Consider the following 17,703-nt stretch of genomic DNA (forward strand, 5'->3'; position numbering starts at 1 on the left):
ATACTGCGGGAGGGGGGGGGACATCTTTTTTTTTCCTTGCACCGGGTGACACCAACCCTAGTGACGCCACTGAGGGACAGTCAGAGGAATGTCAGGTACACTGTATGGGAGAAACCATCCGACTTTCGGCCCGTGTGTATGGCTTCTGTCAAGCGGGCATGCTGGAAAACCAGCAACTGATCAGCCGTGCTGGTAGCTAATGGCTGCATGCTCTGATCAGCGAGTCCTGGTGGGGGGGGGGGGTCCTTGTCAGAACACAATAGCACAGCAGAGGGGATCGCTGTACTAACATTGCTTGTGTTAATACAGCTATCTGTCTGTCTTTTTTTCATTCAGCTCGCTGATTGTAGCGTTTTCCAGGCTTAATGTAAAACATCTGTATGTTTGTTCTGGTATTAAAGCAAGCAGGTCATCATGATAGCCAGGCAACCAGTATTTTCAGAAGATGCCATTCAATGGCCACTTACAAATTTCTTATAGGACAGGTTTTGTTTAAACTCACAAAATGGATATGCCCCCAATATACAATGCTATAGCAGAGAACTGCATATGATTAAAAGATCTCAACATTACAGATATTTTAAAATGTAGTGTGCCAAAATAAAATGTTGTATTACATTACATTAACATATTTATTATTTATTTGTATAAAATAAAAGATCTTAAAATGTCAGCAGAGGTAGAGTAGGTGTAATTAACAACTTATACTTACCTGTTACATTCCTTTCCAACAAAAATTATTGGAATTCCTTTTTTAAAACCTCTTATATAAATGTTACAAAATGCCTGTATGTAATGTACATGTTATAAAGGCATTTTTATACTAATAAAGGCGAACATTTAAAAAAGTAGCAACATTTCTAAATGGACGCTAATCCCCAACTCAGCAAAATAAATTAGGCACTTTAGACAAACTTGTTTATTTAATTTTCCAATTCGTAGAAAGACGATACGTCTTCTGCAGTTCTTAATAAAAAACATTGAGTCAGTCACATCAAGTCCTGCCCCCCAAAAGTAGCTTTCAATCTAATGCCCCTAACCCAGTTTACTTTAAAATGAACCTGTAGTCAGATTATGGACAACCAAATGTTTACACACTATAAACATGCACTAAATGAGCTTTAAAGCAAGTGCTCATTAAACCTCTGCAGCTGTAATTTCTGTGGAGCAATTCATCCTGAAAGTTCTCAGTAAAAGTAGTGAAGTTGATCAAACTGCCTGTTTCAGTAGCTCAAACCCTGCCCTCCTCCCCAACAATGCACCGCTCTACATTAGGGATTTGACGGCTGAAAAATTGATAAATCACTGCTTGGAGGGGTGCGAGCTGTTGAAAGGGAAAACTTTAACAACTTCAGTGCTTCTGTTGTGAACTTTGAGGATGAATTTCTCAACAGTACCTGCACCACAGGTCAGAAATTACTTGTTTTAAAGCTAGTTAATGACTTTTTGATTATAAAAAATAAATAAAAAATTGACTTCCCATAATCTGGCTAGAGTTACACTTTGAGTCATTTGCAAAGTAAATCGGTGTCAAAACAAGTAAAACTTATAAAATTGGAAACCAACCTTAGGCATAAATGACATCTTCTCTCTGACACTACTAACAGATTCAGAGTTTGAATTTAGGAAACATTTCTTCAGGCGTAAGGAAACATTTCTTCAGGCGTAAGGGTATAACATCAAAATTTAGCATGAAAATCGGTAACGCGAGAAAAAAGTGTCTATCTACAAACACCAAATAGGCCATTTGTGAGATGCACTGGGAAAATACTCAAAACCCAACTTCGGCAACTGAGCCATGTCCAGGAAACTACTAAATGCAATATTTAGTATACTATACATGCAGCTGTTGAAGTACTACAAGTCCCATCATGCTTCTGCATGTCATGCTAGTAAGCTGTCAGAGCCTTGCGATTCCTCCTGAGACTTGTAGTTCTACAACAGCTGGAGGGCTGAAGTTTGCCTACCCTTGCTATACATACTAGATTATACTGCATACATTATACATACCCTCCTAACAAGATTACCCACTTTAAAACAAAAGTAATCCACTTTCTGTGCACCCTCGTGAGTCTTGATTTTTATTTTTTATAAGCACTTATATCACAGACCAGTAAACACTTGGGTCTCTTAAAACAAAATGTTTTTTTTTTCTCTTTATTTTCTATTAATTCTTAATTAAAATGGATCAATACATACAAATACAGTACTGCTTTGAAGCATCAGTGAATGGCTACATTGTCTTTGGAAAATTCGTTTTGGACATCTTTCTAAGGATGTGTGACATATTCACAAACCATGGCCATCAATGTTCCAGAGCAGATAGGAATTGCTGTTTGAGTATGTCCTTATCCAGATGTCTCCCTGGAATTGAAAAATAAGATATATTTTATTTTTGCATGCAAGTAAAACTAATAAAAAAGGTAGAAAAGTTTTTTTGTATCAAGTGCAATTTTTTTCCCCTAAAAAACATGTAAGCAACGTTAAGCAATGTTATGTCTTTGTGTCTTGCTTCATTGTTGTGATCTTGTGTTGTCATTGTTGTGTGTGGCATGTGTTGCAGAAATTTCCCTTTGGGATTAATAAAGTATTCTGAATCATCACCGAGCGCCCAAGACCCTTGGCGATGGAGCCTTGATTTGAAGCCCACACCTTTTGCAAAAATCTCAATAAGCGTATATTGATTGTATTGTGCAGAAGCTATAGTATCTACAAAATAAGGGATAGATTTATGGCATTTTTTTTTTCTTTACTAGTAATGGCGGTGATCAGCGATTTTTAGCGAGACTGCAACATTGCAGTAGACAGATCGGATACTTGACACTTTTTTGGGACCATTGACATTTATACAGCGATCAGAGCTAAAAATTGCCACCAATTACTGTATAAATGGCACTGGCACAGAAGGGATTAACACTAGGGGGTGATCAAGGGGTTAAGTGTGTTCCCTGGGAGTGTTTCTAACTGGAGGAGGAGAGAGAGATCACTAGGATCAGCAGATCTCTAACTCCCCTGTCAGAAAAAATGACAACTTCAAAAACCTCAACATGCCTCTTTCTAAATACCTTGGAATGTCTTCTTTCCAAAAAGGGGTCATTTGGGGGATATTTGTACTTTCCTGGCATGTTAGGGTCTCAAGAAATGAGATAGGACGTCAGTACTTCAGGTGTGATCAATTTTCAGATATTGGCACCATAGCTTGTGGACTCTATAACTTTCACAAAGACCAAATAATATACACCAATTTGTACTTACGTTTACCAAAGATATGTAGCAGTATAAAATTTGGCCAAAATTTATGAAGAAAATTACAAATTTTCGATTTTTTTTAACAGAAACAAGAAAAATTCAGTTTTCAGTCTTTTTTCTTTTCTAGCGCAAAAAATAAAAAACCCAACGGTGATTAAATACCACCAAAAGAAAGCTCTATTTGTGTGAAAAAAATAAAGACAAAAATGTCATGTGTACAGTGTTGTATGACTGAGTTATTGTCATTCAAATCGTGAGAGCACCGAAAGTTGGAAATTGATCTGGTTAGGAAGGGGGTTTAAGGGCCCAGTGGTCAAGAGGTTAAGGGGGGAAATCTTCCGAGGCTGAAGTGGTTAAATGTCTGTAATACAAAAAGTCAGTATAATTCTAAGGCCGACAACAGTTAGTGTGAAGGCCCTGTGCGAAGAAAACTGCTCTGTGAGAGATCGTTTTATTAACCAGAAAAAAGTTTAGGTTATGTTAACTATATAGGGAAATGTAAGTATTCATTCTAGTTCACTTTTAAGGAATATTTGTCCAATTCCTACTGTGCATGTTCAACTTAAAATAAACTGTGTCTTACACCATGTTTCCTTTATGAATTTGCAGTAAGATATATAGAACAATTCCCTCATATTCACTAGCAGCATATATCTGCACTAAGCGCAGTCCACACTGCTGCAACTTATTTCTACTTGCGACACAAATTCACATGACAAGTCAAAACACAGTCATTTTAAATGAGTGCCATCTTAACCAATGCAACTTGAGTCACAGAGTGTGATTTGACTGCCTAGACTAATGTTAAAACATAAAAGTTAAAAGCAAATAGCAAGGAAGTCACAAGCAAGTTGCACGACTTTGGGATTGTAGCAGTGTGAACTGAGCCTAAGGTGTCTGAAGTAACAGCTGGAATCCCACTGTGTCATAGGCAACCAGGTCCACGATTGCCTGAGCGTCCAAACTCACACTTGTATCCAAACGCCACCTCCAAACTCACACATGGTACATAGAAGTCATGGTTTCCATATCTCTTGCTTGGAAAAGACTAAATCTAGTTAAACATTAGGCTCTTTATTTACCTTGTGTTAGTGCAATATGCAACAGAGCCACTAGCACTAGTGGCACTGCTGGTATATTATATGGCAAATTGGCAATATTGTATTTTACAATAAAACACATGCACTCTACCCCATTATATGCTTCAACTGATCTACAATATTGACATGTTCTATAAATACTGTCCAATATTTTTTTTACATTTAGAAGACGGAGAAAAGAGAGTTTACCTATAAACACCATGCGATTTAGTCTCTCCCCCTGCCAGTTTACTTGTGTCTCTTCTAGATCATAGAGTTCATGAACTCCCTGTATTATCACTTGATTTGATTTATCGTTCATTGACAGCAGGCCCTACTTAAACAGAGAAGACCGTTACTAACGTAGAAAAAGGGGGGGGGGGGAATGCATAAAAAACGTACATGTCAAGTTCTATGGATTAGATAAAATACAAAGGCTTATTTTCTTTCTTTTTGCCAGGATTGCTAAAGCCTAAGTTTAGTTAAAAATAAGAATAAAATATCAACACAGCACAATGGATATTAGTACTAATCTAATGTATTATTGGTCATTTAGAGTGCAAGACTATGCCCACTTTTCTGTCCTGCTGCTCCATTCATAGAAGCCGTACTACAACTTCTATGAATGAAACATGAAATATGAATGGAGGGGGGGGGGACCTTTCAATCATCTGTTTGTAATTCATTCATTCATTCATAGATAATTTTTCATTCATAGAAGCTATAAATGGAGGAGCTGGGTGGAAAGGGGGAGCATAGTTAGGCACTCTTGATTACCTTTCACAGCTCCCTCAGCTCTATTAACCCCCACTGTGCTGGAAGATTGCTGAGCTAGGGGGGCATCAGAAGAGGAAAATTTGAAGGATTGCAGGAGCCAGCAGCATATGGGACTAATAGTAAGGCTGGGTTCACACTACGGTTTTCCCGTCCGTCAGCCGCATACGATTTATATGGAAAACCGTATGCGGCTGAAACGGACGGGAACGTATGGAACCGCACACATGTGTGTTTTCCATTAACATTAATGTTAAAGGAAAACGTATGCGTTTGCCATACTGTCTTAAAAACGACCGCAAAACCGTGGTTGAACACGGTTTTGCGGACGTTTAAAAAACGTTTTGCCAGCAAATCGTACGCACCCGGATGCATCTGAGTGCATACGATTTGCAATGCATTCTCTATCTATACGTTTTCCCGTCCGGGCCCGTACGTTTTCAATACTGAAATCGTATGCGGCTGACGGACGGGAAAACCGTAGTGTGAACCCAGCCTAAGTCAGGTCCCTTGTGCTAATTTATTTTTAATTTTATTAACAAACCTTAGACTTTAAGAATACATTCTAACTAAAAGTGAAAACAAACATAAAAATCAATGCAACAGATACAACACCTCTACCGAGGTCTTTTATTTTTCAACCAAACATAGCAGTAGTGTACCAGTCTACCTCATTGCTAGTGATATGGCATTTTAGGAATGCTATCTTGTGGTACATTTGAAAGCTTGGCATATATTCCTGATCCAACCCATTTTTCTCTTTTTCCAAGGTGTTGTGGAGAATAGGTTATCCCACAGCACCCTCCAATGATCTTTGTGCTGTCCATCAGTCGTTTCCTTAGGTGCGCTCCCTTGTCGATTTCAATATGCGCCCAAGATAGACTCATCCTTTATGCCAACTCTCAGTCTAGAGGGAAGCCAATGCACTCTGCCCCTAATATCTGCCACAATCGTTCCGTGAAGCCATTCTCAGTAGCCCCATAATTGCAGAGGGGTAGCAGTTAACTACACCGTTGTGCCTAACAGAGACCGAACACTACCACGACCCACCTTTAATCTTATAACCTCCATGGGAATTTCGATAGTGTTTTTTATATTCTTTTCCCAGAGCAAATTCTGAAAAAGTGAAAAAAAAATATGAACACATCATTTGCATAAAAAAAAACACACAATCATTAAAGTTGGAAGATGTTTTCTTCTTACCTGAATGAATACATTGAGATTCTCTTCAATTACATTTCCAACAACCTCAAATGTAACGGTGACAATGCTCTGTGAAAAAGATTAGTAGTTTATAGGTACAAATTACTACAATTCATAGTCCAACATAGTAATTGTTTAAAAATGTAACAAACGTTACTGTGTGGGGGGCTAGGAAGTAATGGGACCTTGCATTTTCATGAAAGGTTTGCTTTAAATTCATCCTCATCAATTTTTGAAAACTAGAACACCGTCAACTTTAAAAAACACAATGGAATATAAAAAGATAATGCCACTTTCCAACGTGGCTTCTTCCCAGAACCCCCATGAAGAAGCAGCTGTTTCTCTGGTTCTTCTAGTGTGCATGTTAATGTAATGTAAGGAAGTAGACCTGTTGTTTTTAGTACAATGTGATGTTCACTTACGGAACTGCAAAAAGATCAATGAAGGTTTGGGAATGGTGCACTGAATTGCTGTGACAACAGTTCACACCTTCTCGTTGTCTCCTCGTTAGAACATATTACAGTAAGCCGCTTTCCCTTGAGAGAAAATATTGCCCTCATTACAGCTCATCTGAGGCAATAATGTTCTTTAATCTGTTTGGTGCTAAGGTAAACACTAACGTGTACTCACAAACCCATTCCTAGGTGACAAATGCAAGCCAACCTAAATAGGTTTCTGCTAAATAAACAAATAGCTCTTCCTCAAGAAAACACAACTGCTGATTTTTTCATTGCACCCGTTTGGTTTATTAATTTCCTTCAAAATAAACAAAAACAGTATATATATATATATATATATATATACACACACACACACACACACATAGACACACATGTGTGTATTAAGGATTATTTCAGATTATATATAGGTGTGTGTATATATATATATATATATATATATATATATATATATATATATATATATATATATATATATATATATATATATATATATATATATATACACACACACACACACACACACACATATATAATCTGAAATAATCCTTAATACACACATCAAATCAAAATGCTAAATTTTGGTTGGTTGATTGTAGTCAAACATTCTAGTTTGTTGTGGTTTTCGCTCACCAACAGTGTTGCTATACCGTCAAGAACTGTGCAAAGAAGATTATCCCTATGAGAAAATGTCAAAGCTTTGCTTTCTATTGATAAGTTAGTATTAATAAAAAGGTCCTACACACCGAGTATTCCAGTGTTCAATAAAACTTAATTTATGCAAAGACATGAACAGTGAAGCCATCAGGTTTATCACATGAAATACATCAGAGGGAGGTTCCAGGTAGGGCTCTGGAACAATAACATTTTATTAAACTCTAGAATAATTGGTGCACACAGACAGCTTTACACTTGTGGACGGCCGCACATTAGTTTCCGGGACTAAGTGACATTCAGGATCATAACCGCCATATCACTGGTGTTAGTGACAGCAATAATAACCCTCGGTATTGTTGCCAGTGGCACCAATAACAACACCCCCTTTATAAAGGGGCATTGGTAACAGTAATAGCCCAACTTTCATTGCCGTCAGTGACAGCAATAATAACACCCTCCTTCACTGGTGTCAGTGGCAGCAATAATGCCTCCTTCATTGCGGTTAATGACAGTAGTAATAGCCACTCCTTCGTTGATGTCTGTGGCAGTAGTAGTTACCCCCCCTTCATTGCCGTCAGTGGCAGCAGTAAAAACCTCTTCTTAATTGCTGTCAGTGTCAGCAATAAGAACCCCTTATTCCTTGGCAGCAGTAAAAAACCCTTCCTAATTGGTGTCACAGACAGCAGTAATATCCCCCTCCCCTATGGTGCCAGTGGCTTCAATAATAAGCCCCCTTTCCCACTGCTGTCTGTGAAAGCAATAATAACCCTCCTCGCCTTGCTGTTGTCAGTGGCAGCAATATATATCCCCCTTCCTTTTAATGGTGTTCAGTGGTTATTTACCTGAACATACAGTATCTCACAAAAGTGAGTACACCCCTCACATTGAAAATATTTTATTATACCATCGAGGAGACAGCAAATTGACACTGGTATACAAGCTGCACACTCACTACTTGACATTGTAGAAAAGTGTAATTTTTTCAGTGTTGTCACATGAAAAGATATAAAATATTTACAAAAATGTAAGGGGTGTACTCACCTTTGTGAGATACTGTATGCTCCCATGTTAAATCCCTCCCTGGTGATCTTGGGTCAGAACTATACTATCCCTGTAGAGCAGCAGATCATTCCCACCTGACAAGCTGTGCCAAAGTCATTTAAGTTCAACCCACTACCACTCTGCATTGGCTGTAGCTGTGACCTCATTGGCCTCAAAAGAAGCCCACATGGGCCTTGTACAGCCTTTGGACTGCCAGTTCATAAACCCTGTGTTAGAATATTAAATATTTGAAAATTTCTGTATGGAGAGATCATACATTTGTTAAAAAAAAAAAAAAAAAAAAACTTGTTGAATGTCTTTCTTATACCAAAATAATTGAATCATAAATTGGGGCTCATTCAAATCTATCCCTCCAAAAGTACAAGATTTAAGTAAAAATGTACATGCCTCTTATTTAGACAACGTTTGCTTATACCCAAGTTCAGCTTTAATTTTACGTTGCATCAAAAATTACTAGCTAGCTTGTAATTACTCCAAAAAAAAAAAAAAAATTCACATTTGATATGCCAAGATTTGTATTGTATAAACCAGGGAACAGCCCTATAGTTTGATACTGTAACTATATTCTATTTAGAAAATTTGGAACTGATTATGGACTCCTGACCATGCAAATCACAATTGTCAGTAAAACCTAGACTGCTCAAGTCTAGACTAAAGGTTAATGGGGACGTGATATTGAGATTTGCAGTTCCTGTTCTGGACACATTTAGGTATCCAATAAAAATAAGTATGACCTTTATTTATCTGCATTTAAAGTGGTGTGCAATTAACCCAAACCCAGCTCATATGTTCATCAACTAATTTACAAGATTTCTGTAGTGCAATTAGGGCCGTAATTGTTTGTGAATAGGCCTCATAACAAAACCACTATGAGGACCCATGTTTCTCCAGTCACAGCATGAAATTCAATTTTTTTATTGACACAAAATAATAATTAGTACATAATGTACAGTCACACTTTTGGGTCATGGTTTTCATAATTTAGGAGCAACCATTAGTTCACAAGAACGGAGTCTTAAAGCGAACTTTTGCAATAGGAAAAGGAGGCAAAGTAGGGTTCCTGTTTCTACCCTCATTGCGTTACCCTATCTCCCTGATCCACCACTGGAGCAGAAACAAATTTACGAGAACTGCACACACAGGTACACCCACCTCCCACAATGCAAAGATTGATGCCTGAGCAACGTAGTGTCCTCCTATGCACTTTCTGTATGCATGGTTGGTATCTGTGTTAATTTTTTTTTTCATTAAAGTAGGACTAATGGCAACATGTTGTTCATTTTGGATTGAGTAAAAGAGGGTTATAACTTCTGTCCATTTTTTGTCATATGTCTCTCATTGGGGACATTTTCTCTGACTTTATGCCACAGCCACAACAAGAAGTGAGAGGAAAGCCCTTCAAAAGGGAGAACCCTCGACTGTTACATCTATTCCAGTTCTAATGACAACCAACATTTGGGATATTCTCTCACATTCACAAATATGACCGATATATTTTAATCCCTCTCCACTCTACCCAAAACTAAATAATTAAAACATAAAAATTGCTTTTAGTTGTATTTTGAATATTTTTAGCATTAATAGGGAACATTTTATGAGAAGAGAATTTGTATGTGTATCCTCACAGGGTGACACTGTGGAAGCATTGATAGCAATGTGCCAACGTCCCGATATTATACAGAATTTGGACTTTTAAAGGCACACAGGTAGATATTGTAAAACACTACAGGTTTTTATTATAGACATTTTATAAAAAACAGTTAAACAAATAAAATTTGTAACAATAAAATAAAATTGTTACAAATTTTATTTGTTTAACTGTTTTTTATTAAAAAAAAATCTATAATAAAAACCTGTAATGTTTTACAATATCTACCTGTGTGCCTTTAATAGGGAACATGTTCAAATCATCAACTGTTCACTAATGGCTAGACAACACTACTTGAAGGGATACAACATAGCTATGGGGATTGAAATGAACATTGACCAGCCAGGCTCTTTAAAGATCTAAACACCCTAATAATTACCCACATATCACAGACATGTAGACACTATCAGCAGCAAACTGCTGCTAATCCCCTTTGACCATGCACATTGTTAATTGGGACACATCTGCCAACAGTACAGAAATAAAAAGGTACCTATATTCATAGGTTTCAAACAAACAATGGTAGTAATTCATGTGATGCCACCATGAACATGCAGATGTTTGCCAAGTCTTATAGTGTCATATTCAAGTGGAGTTTAAGAATACTGTTAGTTCTGTTTTTTTACCTACAAAAATGACATATACAATTTATTCCAATTAATTTTCCTTTTTAAAAATAAATTCAAATTTTTTCCTGATACATTTATCAAAATATTTGGGCTTAAAAAAAAAAAAAACATATGCATACGTGACTTTTTTCCCCAGAGTTCTAACTGACATTGACCATGCATGATTGGCAGTTACTATAGATCACCCATGGCAACCAACTAACTTGAGAATGTATATAGGGCTGGGAGAACAGATCCAGTAAAAAATAAAAATAAATAAATAAGTATAAAAAAGGAAAAAAGAAGGTTAATTAAAGTGAGAACACATGGACCTAGAAGATTCTCCAGAAAAGAACACATGAACTTAGAAGTTTCTCCTTCAAAGAATGTTTGTGGGATGTCAAATTTACCAATTTAGAACTATGCCCCTTGGTGTAACTGTATGGCATCCAGAAACATCGAAAAATTTATAAAAAAAATTGGAGCAGCCACAATCTGGAGCAGATGTGCACACTAAATGACACTAAACAATATCCTTATTTTCCAAAAATAATCCACACACATCTACTACGCAATAGCCTTCAAATCTACATTTCATAAAACCCCTTCTATCCGTGTTTTTTTTTTTTTTTTGCCTCATTGTAAAGTCTTCTGTGAGCTCCGGAACTTCTCCTTTACCCCTTCACGAGAAGTACATGATAGTTGTGGTTATGTACACTGCTCTTTGCACACTACAAATCCCACAGTCTATCCTGTGGGCAAGTAAGAGAGGGTGGCTATGTTCCAGTCTACTTTGGGAACATGGTAGCCACCCTCTAACAGAAATTGAGATCACAGCAGGAAAAAACAGAGGAATTTGGAGGTTTGGAGAAGGCGGAGAGCAATAGAAGGTACTATATTAAGTTTTGAATAAAAACTTGATAGAATTTTTTACTTTAAACCAGAGCTTTGTGTCACTTAAACTGAACAAGCTGAAGATAGTAGCTGACTGGTTACCATGCACAGCTGCTCCAGATTCTGTCTGCTGCAATTTTGATAAATTCCCCTCACTGTTAATACACCAAGCTCACATAAAACATCCAATAGTTTCAAACAGAAAAATCGAGCCTAGCCAACTTTTTGATCTTCAGATAGGAGGATCAATTCACAAAGCTAACACCCAAGATAAGAATCTTTATTTTTAGTGACAGTCATTGAGTGTTGGGTCAAATTAAATGTGAAAATTACAAATCACATGGTTGAAAACAGCCCCTGGAATTCATAAAGTGTCATGGTTATGCTTCAAAAACTGGTCTTGCAGCACTGCGACAACTGGTGGGATTTGCAACAGATAAGCAGGTCTGTAAGGTGTATATGAATCTGTCACAACTCTGACAGAATTGTCACAAGCATCTCTCCAGATAAGGGGTGATGTTTTACAGGCAGAGATGCTATGTGGATTAGTTGGGAATGTAATGGAAACTTATCAAATATCAGTTCCAGAGGAACTTTAAGAGGAAGTAAAGTCTTCCTTTTTAATTGCACCTACAGGTAAGTCTACAATAAGGCTTACCTGTAGGTATTGTAAATATCTCCTAAGACTGCACCGTTTAGGAGATATTTACTATATACGCCTGGCGGCTCCTAAACGCATGAGACATCACCACAGCTTTGGCCAATCACAGCGCCGCAGCCCGCGAACCCGGGAAAATGTCAGCTGTATCAGCAGTGTGCGGGCACCGCTGAGAGAGCTTCGTTCCAAGGTAAGTATTTCATAATGAGCCGGCTCATTATGCCTTTGTCTTACAGGTTTTTTTTTTTTTTTCTTATAGGGTTTACAACAATTGTTTCCAAGATGCAAAACCATATTTAGATATGCAACACAATCAACAATTTGATTCAACATGGAAAAGAGGTATTTTTTACCTCCACTTTTATTATCACTTGATAAGGTAGATTTTTTTTTTTATGAATCTGTTGCAAAAATAGTGTCATACAGTAATGTGCCCCATCAGAGTTTTTCCTTTGGAAATTCCGACGGACTTAGAAAGAGAACATGTTCTCTTTTTTTCCCCCAGACAGAATTTTTTTTTTAAATCGGAAATTCTGTTAGTCTGTATGGAACTCCGGCGGAGAAAAAAACATGCATGCTCAGAATCAAGTCGACGATTGCTCGGAAGCATTGAACTTAATTTTTTTTTTTTCGGCTCGTCGTAGTGTTGTGCTGAATTTGGTGTGACAGTGTGTATGCAGCTTTAAATGGAATTCCGTCTGAGTTTATCCCGACAGAAATTTTGATTGTGTGTACAAGGCATAAGAGTGTTGTAAAGAAATACTGGAACGCGTCGTATGCATTGGTACAAATAATGAAAAATGTTGCAGATATATTATGAATTTGGCACAAGGTTTCCAGCTACATACACACCACTGGTATATGTCTAAAATTATGTACAGAATTGGCACCAGAGTGTCCTAGGCTGGTATTAAAGCTTTGCAAATTTAGCCTAAGATCTGATATAACTGCCTCCAAGCTCTTGCTGCTGCTGAGTCTTTTTAAAAGTGCAGACTCAAAGTCACTGAGCACAGCGCTGCCTGCTGATGTGCCCAACAGTGTGATAGGCGCACTGGCTGAGCAGAGCTTTTTAATCAGCGATGCCGAGCCTTCACTCTTGACAGACTCAGTGTCACTGAGCTGAATGCCTGTACATGCACATAGGAAGCGTTACTGCCACCTGAGGTGAACATTTATGCCCAGAGTGCTCATGAGTGTGTAATTATATATATATATATATATATATATATATATATATATATATATATATATATATATATATATATATATATATATATATATATATAAAAATATATGTGTGTGTGTGTGTGTGTGTGTGTGTGATATAGTATTTGTGGGCCTCTGCAATAACATGCTTTTACTTTTCGGCAATGCAGCTGCAGAATAAAAAAAAAATAAAAAGAGTATCAACAGGTAACTTTTCACTTTACATGTCAATGACTGAATATATCATCTTGTCAGAAGCTGTTCTTGAAGAGTCATGGTTATAATGTTAAGAGTATATAGCACAAGTCACACAATCCAGAGGAACAACATACAATGTCATGGAATAGCAGGAACTCATTAAGAAAGTTCACACCATGGGCATTCAATGCTCGCTGGTGCATTGAGATGCTAACAGTGAAACTTGCAGGAAGCTCTTTATTGTGGATCACATTGTTTGAGAGCTGAATTTGTACTTGTAGTGTTGCGATGTGCTCAGTCTTTTCTAAATAAAAGGGCTCATTACAATAAAAAAGGAAAAAGTGGCATCTCCCCCAGCAAGGGTCCCTTCAGCTAAAACTGTATATATTAGGCCCCTGTGGAACCTCTTCACATGTTTATTTGCAGGTTGATAGGTGGTAAGGATTTTAAGCAAAGGGAGGAAATGACTGTTTACTTTCTGTAGTTCCGGGTAAAAAAAAAAAAAAGCTTACAAAAAGCTTGTTTTATGTAATGATCCAAAACAACAACTGCTCCCAATGAACTGAGGCATTTCAAATCCTACAGCTCAGCACAAACTCACTGTACTAACAATCCTATATTCTGTAGTATACTCAAGTCAGGTCACTGAACACCCCTAAGAGCTGCGACATTTCATACACGTTCTGTTCTAAATCGTATTTGTGAATTTTCCCAATTGTAGTCATTTTAAAACAGTTTAGCTATAGAATTCAAAATAAATTTGAAAAGCAAAAAGTAAATTCAATTGGAACTATCCAGGAAACACTGCTGCTTTGTTAAGCCGCGTACACACGGTCGGTCCATCCGACGAGAACTGACCGATTTCATTGGTTAACCGATAGAGCTGACTGATGGTCCGTCGCGCCTACACATCATCGGTTAAAAAAACGATCGTGTCAGAACGCGGTGACGTAAAACCCAACGACGTGCTAAAAAAAAAAATGAAGTTCAATGCTTCCAAGCATGCGTCAACTTGATTCTGAGCATGCGTGGATTTTTAACCAATGGCCGTGCCTACCAACGATCAGTTTTGTCCTATCGGTTAGGAATCTATCGGTTAAATTTAAAGCAAGTTGGCTTTTTTTTAACTGATGGTTAAATAACCTATAGGATCCACACACGATCAGTTTTGACCGATGAAAACGGTCCATCAGACCGTTGTCCTCTGGTTAACCTATCGTGTGTATAATGTGGATAATTCCCCTTTCATATGGAGTGCATATATCCTTCCTACCTAACCCCCTAATCTAAAGTAACCCGCTACTTATTTTCCTGCCTGTCATGGCTGTGGACTGCTATGTAAAAGTGCATTATCCTCTTACGTTGGAAAGTTCACTCAATTTACCTTTAAAACCAATTTTATACAATCAACTGCAGCTAGAGTCAAAAAAACCTTAACAGAGCTTCTAAATGCGATACTGTTCACCATCTGGACAGATGGTGGTCCTATTCCCCATCCTTCTGGCAGATTGGATCGGGTGGCTTTGGTCCATCCGATTGCCCCATAAGAGCTGAGCAAGACTGTCGGTGTCCACTCTGATTCCACTTTATGGAGGCGCCCGTGTGAAAGGGGCCTAAAATAGAGGGAACTGGATGGAAAAATTGTCAACTGAGCAGTTATTGCATCAAGTCAGCTGCAGCCACTATTTGGGCAATCTGATGGGCCTAGATGCTGGCTGTCAGAAAACACTAGCCAGCAGAGGATATTCACCCATCTATGCCATTAGTGTGGATGGGGAATCAATAGATTTCTCCAGTTCAGTTTGTATTTTTGTAAATGATAAAATACATCGACATTCCCACGTTACGTATGGCACCACATCCAAACAAATACGGAAACCAAAAAGCAGAAAATGTGTAGGACTTTACTGGTTGCCAATTATAATCCAAAATAGTAAATAAAAAGAGTACTCATTATGGTATAAAATCCCAAATGTATTATAAAACGTAATTAAAATATCATAAAAGCATGTCAGAGATATATGATAATGATTGGTCTCAATTTGTTTTGTATATATCTCAGGCATGCTTTTATGTTAAAATACATTTTGGATTCTATACCAATATGAGTATTCTTTTCCTATTTGGGATTATAATTACCAACCAGTAGCGTCCTACACATTTTCTGCTTTTTGGTTTTAATTTTTGTAAATTAATCCACGTTTTGATTTACCTCTACCAACAGTGATAGCGTTCCATAAGCTTGAACTTTCATTTGCATTGCATTCTGCTGAGGTTTAGGTAATGTGATAAGTAATTCAATCCACGGTTCAGTTGAATTTGTTATGAGTATATAAATAGTTATCGGGACAAAGTTGACCAGGTGTATGAAAACGATGTTAACTAGAACATCTCTTGCTGACCACAACTGTCATCAATGTATAATAGAGTTGAATATCATACAAGGATTCTGACTGGTTGCATTGAGCAACAAGACATTTTATGATTGTTCCTTATAGGTCAACGGAGCAATACCAGCTTATACAGGACAATGTTTTAGCTAGGTCATACCCTTAAAATTAGAAGATCTGTTAGGTCAATTTTCAGACTGAGTTATGCAACACCTAAATATGTAATTTTACATAAAGTTACTTTTAACCACTAACAGAATGTATTTTCATACATTTTCTCCAATGATAAAAATGCACTTTTATAATCTCTCATGACATGATCGAAAAACTGGCCATTGTATATATCAATTATTTTTTGGTAAATATATATTTTACTAAAGTTATTCACAAAATATTAGATTAGTTTATACTACAAGAATACATACAACAATACACCTGGGTAGACTTTACCTTATCAAGATGATTATGAGATGTGCTGGAGATGAATTTGTCTTGCAAGCTGTGAATATAAGCCATAAAGGATCAACATTAGGGCAACACGAATGTTCCTCTGTAACAGCACAAACATACACCACCACTCATTTCCTGCTATTAAACTTGGCCTTGACATATTTATTTACATAGCACTGTCAATTTACATAGAATATATATATATATATATATATATATATATATATATATATATATATATATATATTATTATACACACACACATATACACACACACACACACATACTGTGTGTGTGTGTGTATGTACATTTACACCAGTCCCTGCCCTCAAGGGGCTTACAATCTAAGGTCCCTAAGGCCCCATACACACCCGAGCGTAGCATTTTCAGGCAGAAAGTCACGTGATTTTACAGCGATTTTGTACAGGTCAAAAGGTCACCAATGTAAAAAGCAGAAAAACACCCAAATCTTAATTTAAAAGAAGTTCCAGAACTTGTTTGAGCTTCGGACGTTTTGGAGCTTCTGGCTTCAGGCGTTTTGGAGTGGAGATGTGAACCATCGTCATAGAGAATAAATAGATTTTTTCCCCTCCAGCGTTTTGTAGCGTCAGGCTTCAAGCTACAAAACGCTCAGGTGTGAATGGGGCCTAACGCACATTCATGCATACACACACTAGAGCCAATTTTAGACAGTATCCAATTAACCTACCAGCATGTCTTTGGGGTGTGGGAGGAAACCGGAGTACCCGGAGAAAAAACCCAAGCAGGCACAGTGAGAACATGCAAACTCCGGGCAGGTATTGTTATGGTTGGGATTCAAACTGATGACCCTAGTGCTGCTAGGCAGACGTGCTAACCACTTAGCCTCTTTGGAGATTTTCCTTCACTCTCGGTCCTGTAGAGTCAAAACAGGAAGGGAGGAAATCTCTCCAAAGAGCACTTCCTTTTAGGTAGCCGTCACTGGAACAAATGTCCCCAATGATAAATGTTCTCTCTATTCATGTTCTGGGAACAACTCAAAATTCAGAATTTTCTTGCATTTTCCAGTCCTGGCGACAGTGGTGCCAAGGACAATCAGAGACAGCACACCTCTTTAGCAAAGACAAAAATTTAAATCTGACAGAGGTTCTAACCCCTCATCATTCTATTGATTTAAATGCATTTTAACA

General features: G+C 37.5%; 1 protein-coding gene across 1 annotated transcript in view; it reads right to left on the reverse strand.

Annotated features, from left to right (window-relative positions):
• Window positions 1-901: 901 nt before the first annotated feature.
• The window catches only part of CBWD3 (COBW domain containing 3), a 92,806-nt gene continuing 76,004 nt past the window's right edge, over window positions 902-17,703 (reverse strand). The window contains exons 12-16 of the mRNA XM_040357029.1: window positions 16,535-16,583; window positions 6,306-6,374; window positions 6,153-6,218; window positions 4,539-4,662; window positions 902-2,364 (exon numbers count right to left, since the gene is read on the reverse strand). Of these exons, the coding sequence (XP_040212963.1) occupies window positions 2,306-2,364; window positions 4,539-4,662; window positions 6,153-6,218; window positions 6,306-6,374; window positions 16,535-16,583 (367 nt within the window). The 3' untranslated portion in view covers window positions 902-2,305. The remainder of the gene's footprint in view (window positions 2,365-4,538; window positions 4,663-6,152; window positions 6,219-6,305; window positions 6,375-16,534; window positions 16,584-17,703) is intronic.

This window comes from Rana temporaria, chromosome 1 (assembly GCF_905171775.1).
Source record: "Rana temporaria chromosome 1, aRanTem1.1, whole genome shotgun sequence".
NCBI classification, from domain to species: domain Eukaryota; kingdom Metazoa; phylum Chordata; class Amphibia; order Anura; family Ranidae; genus Rana; species Rana temporaria.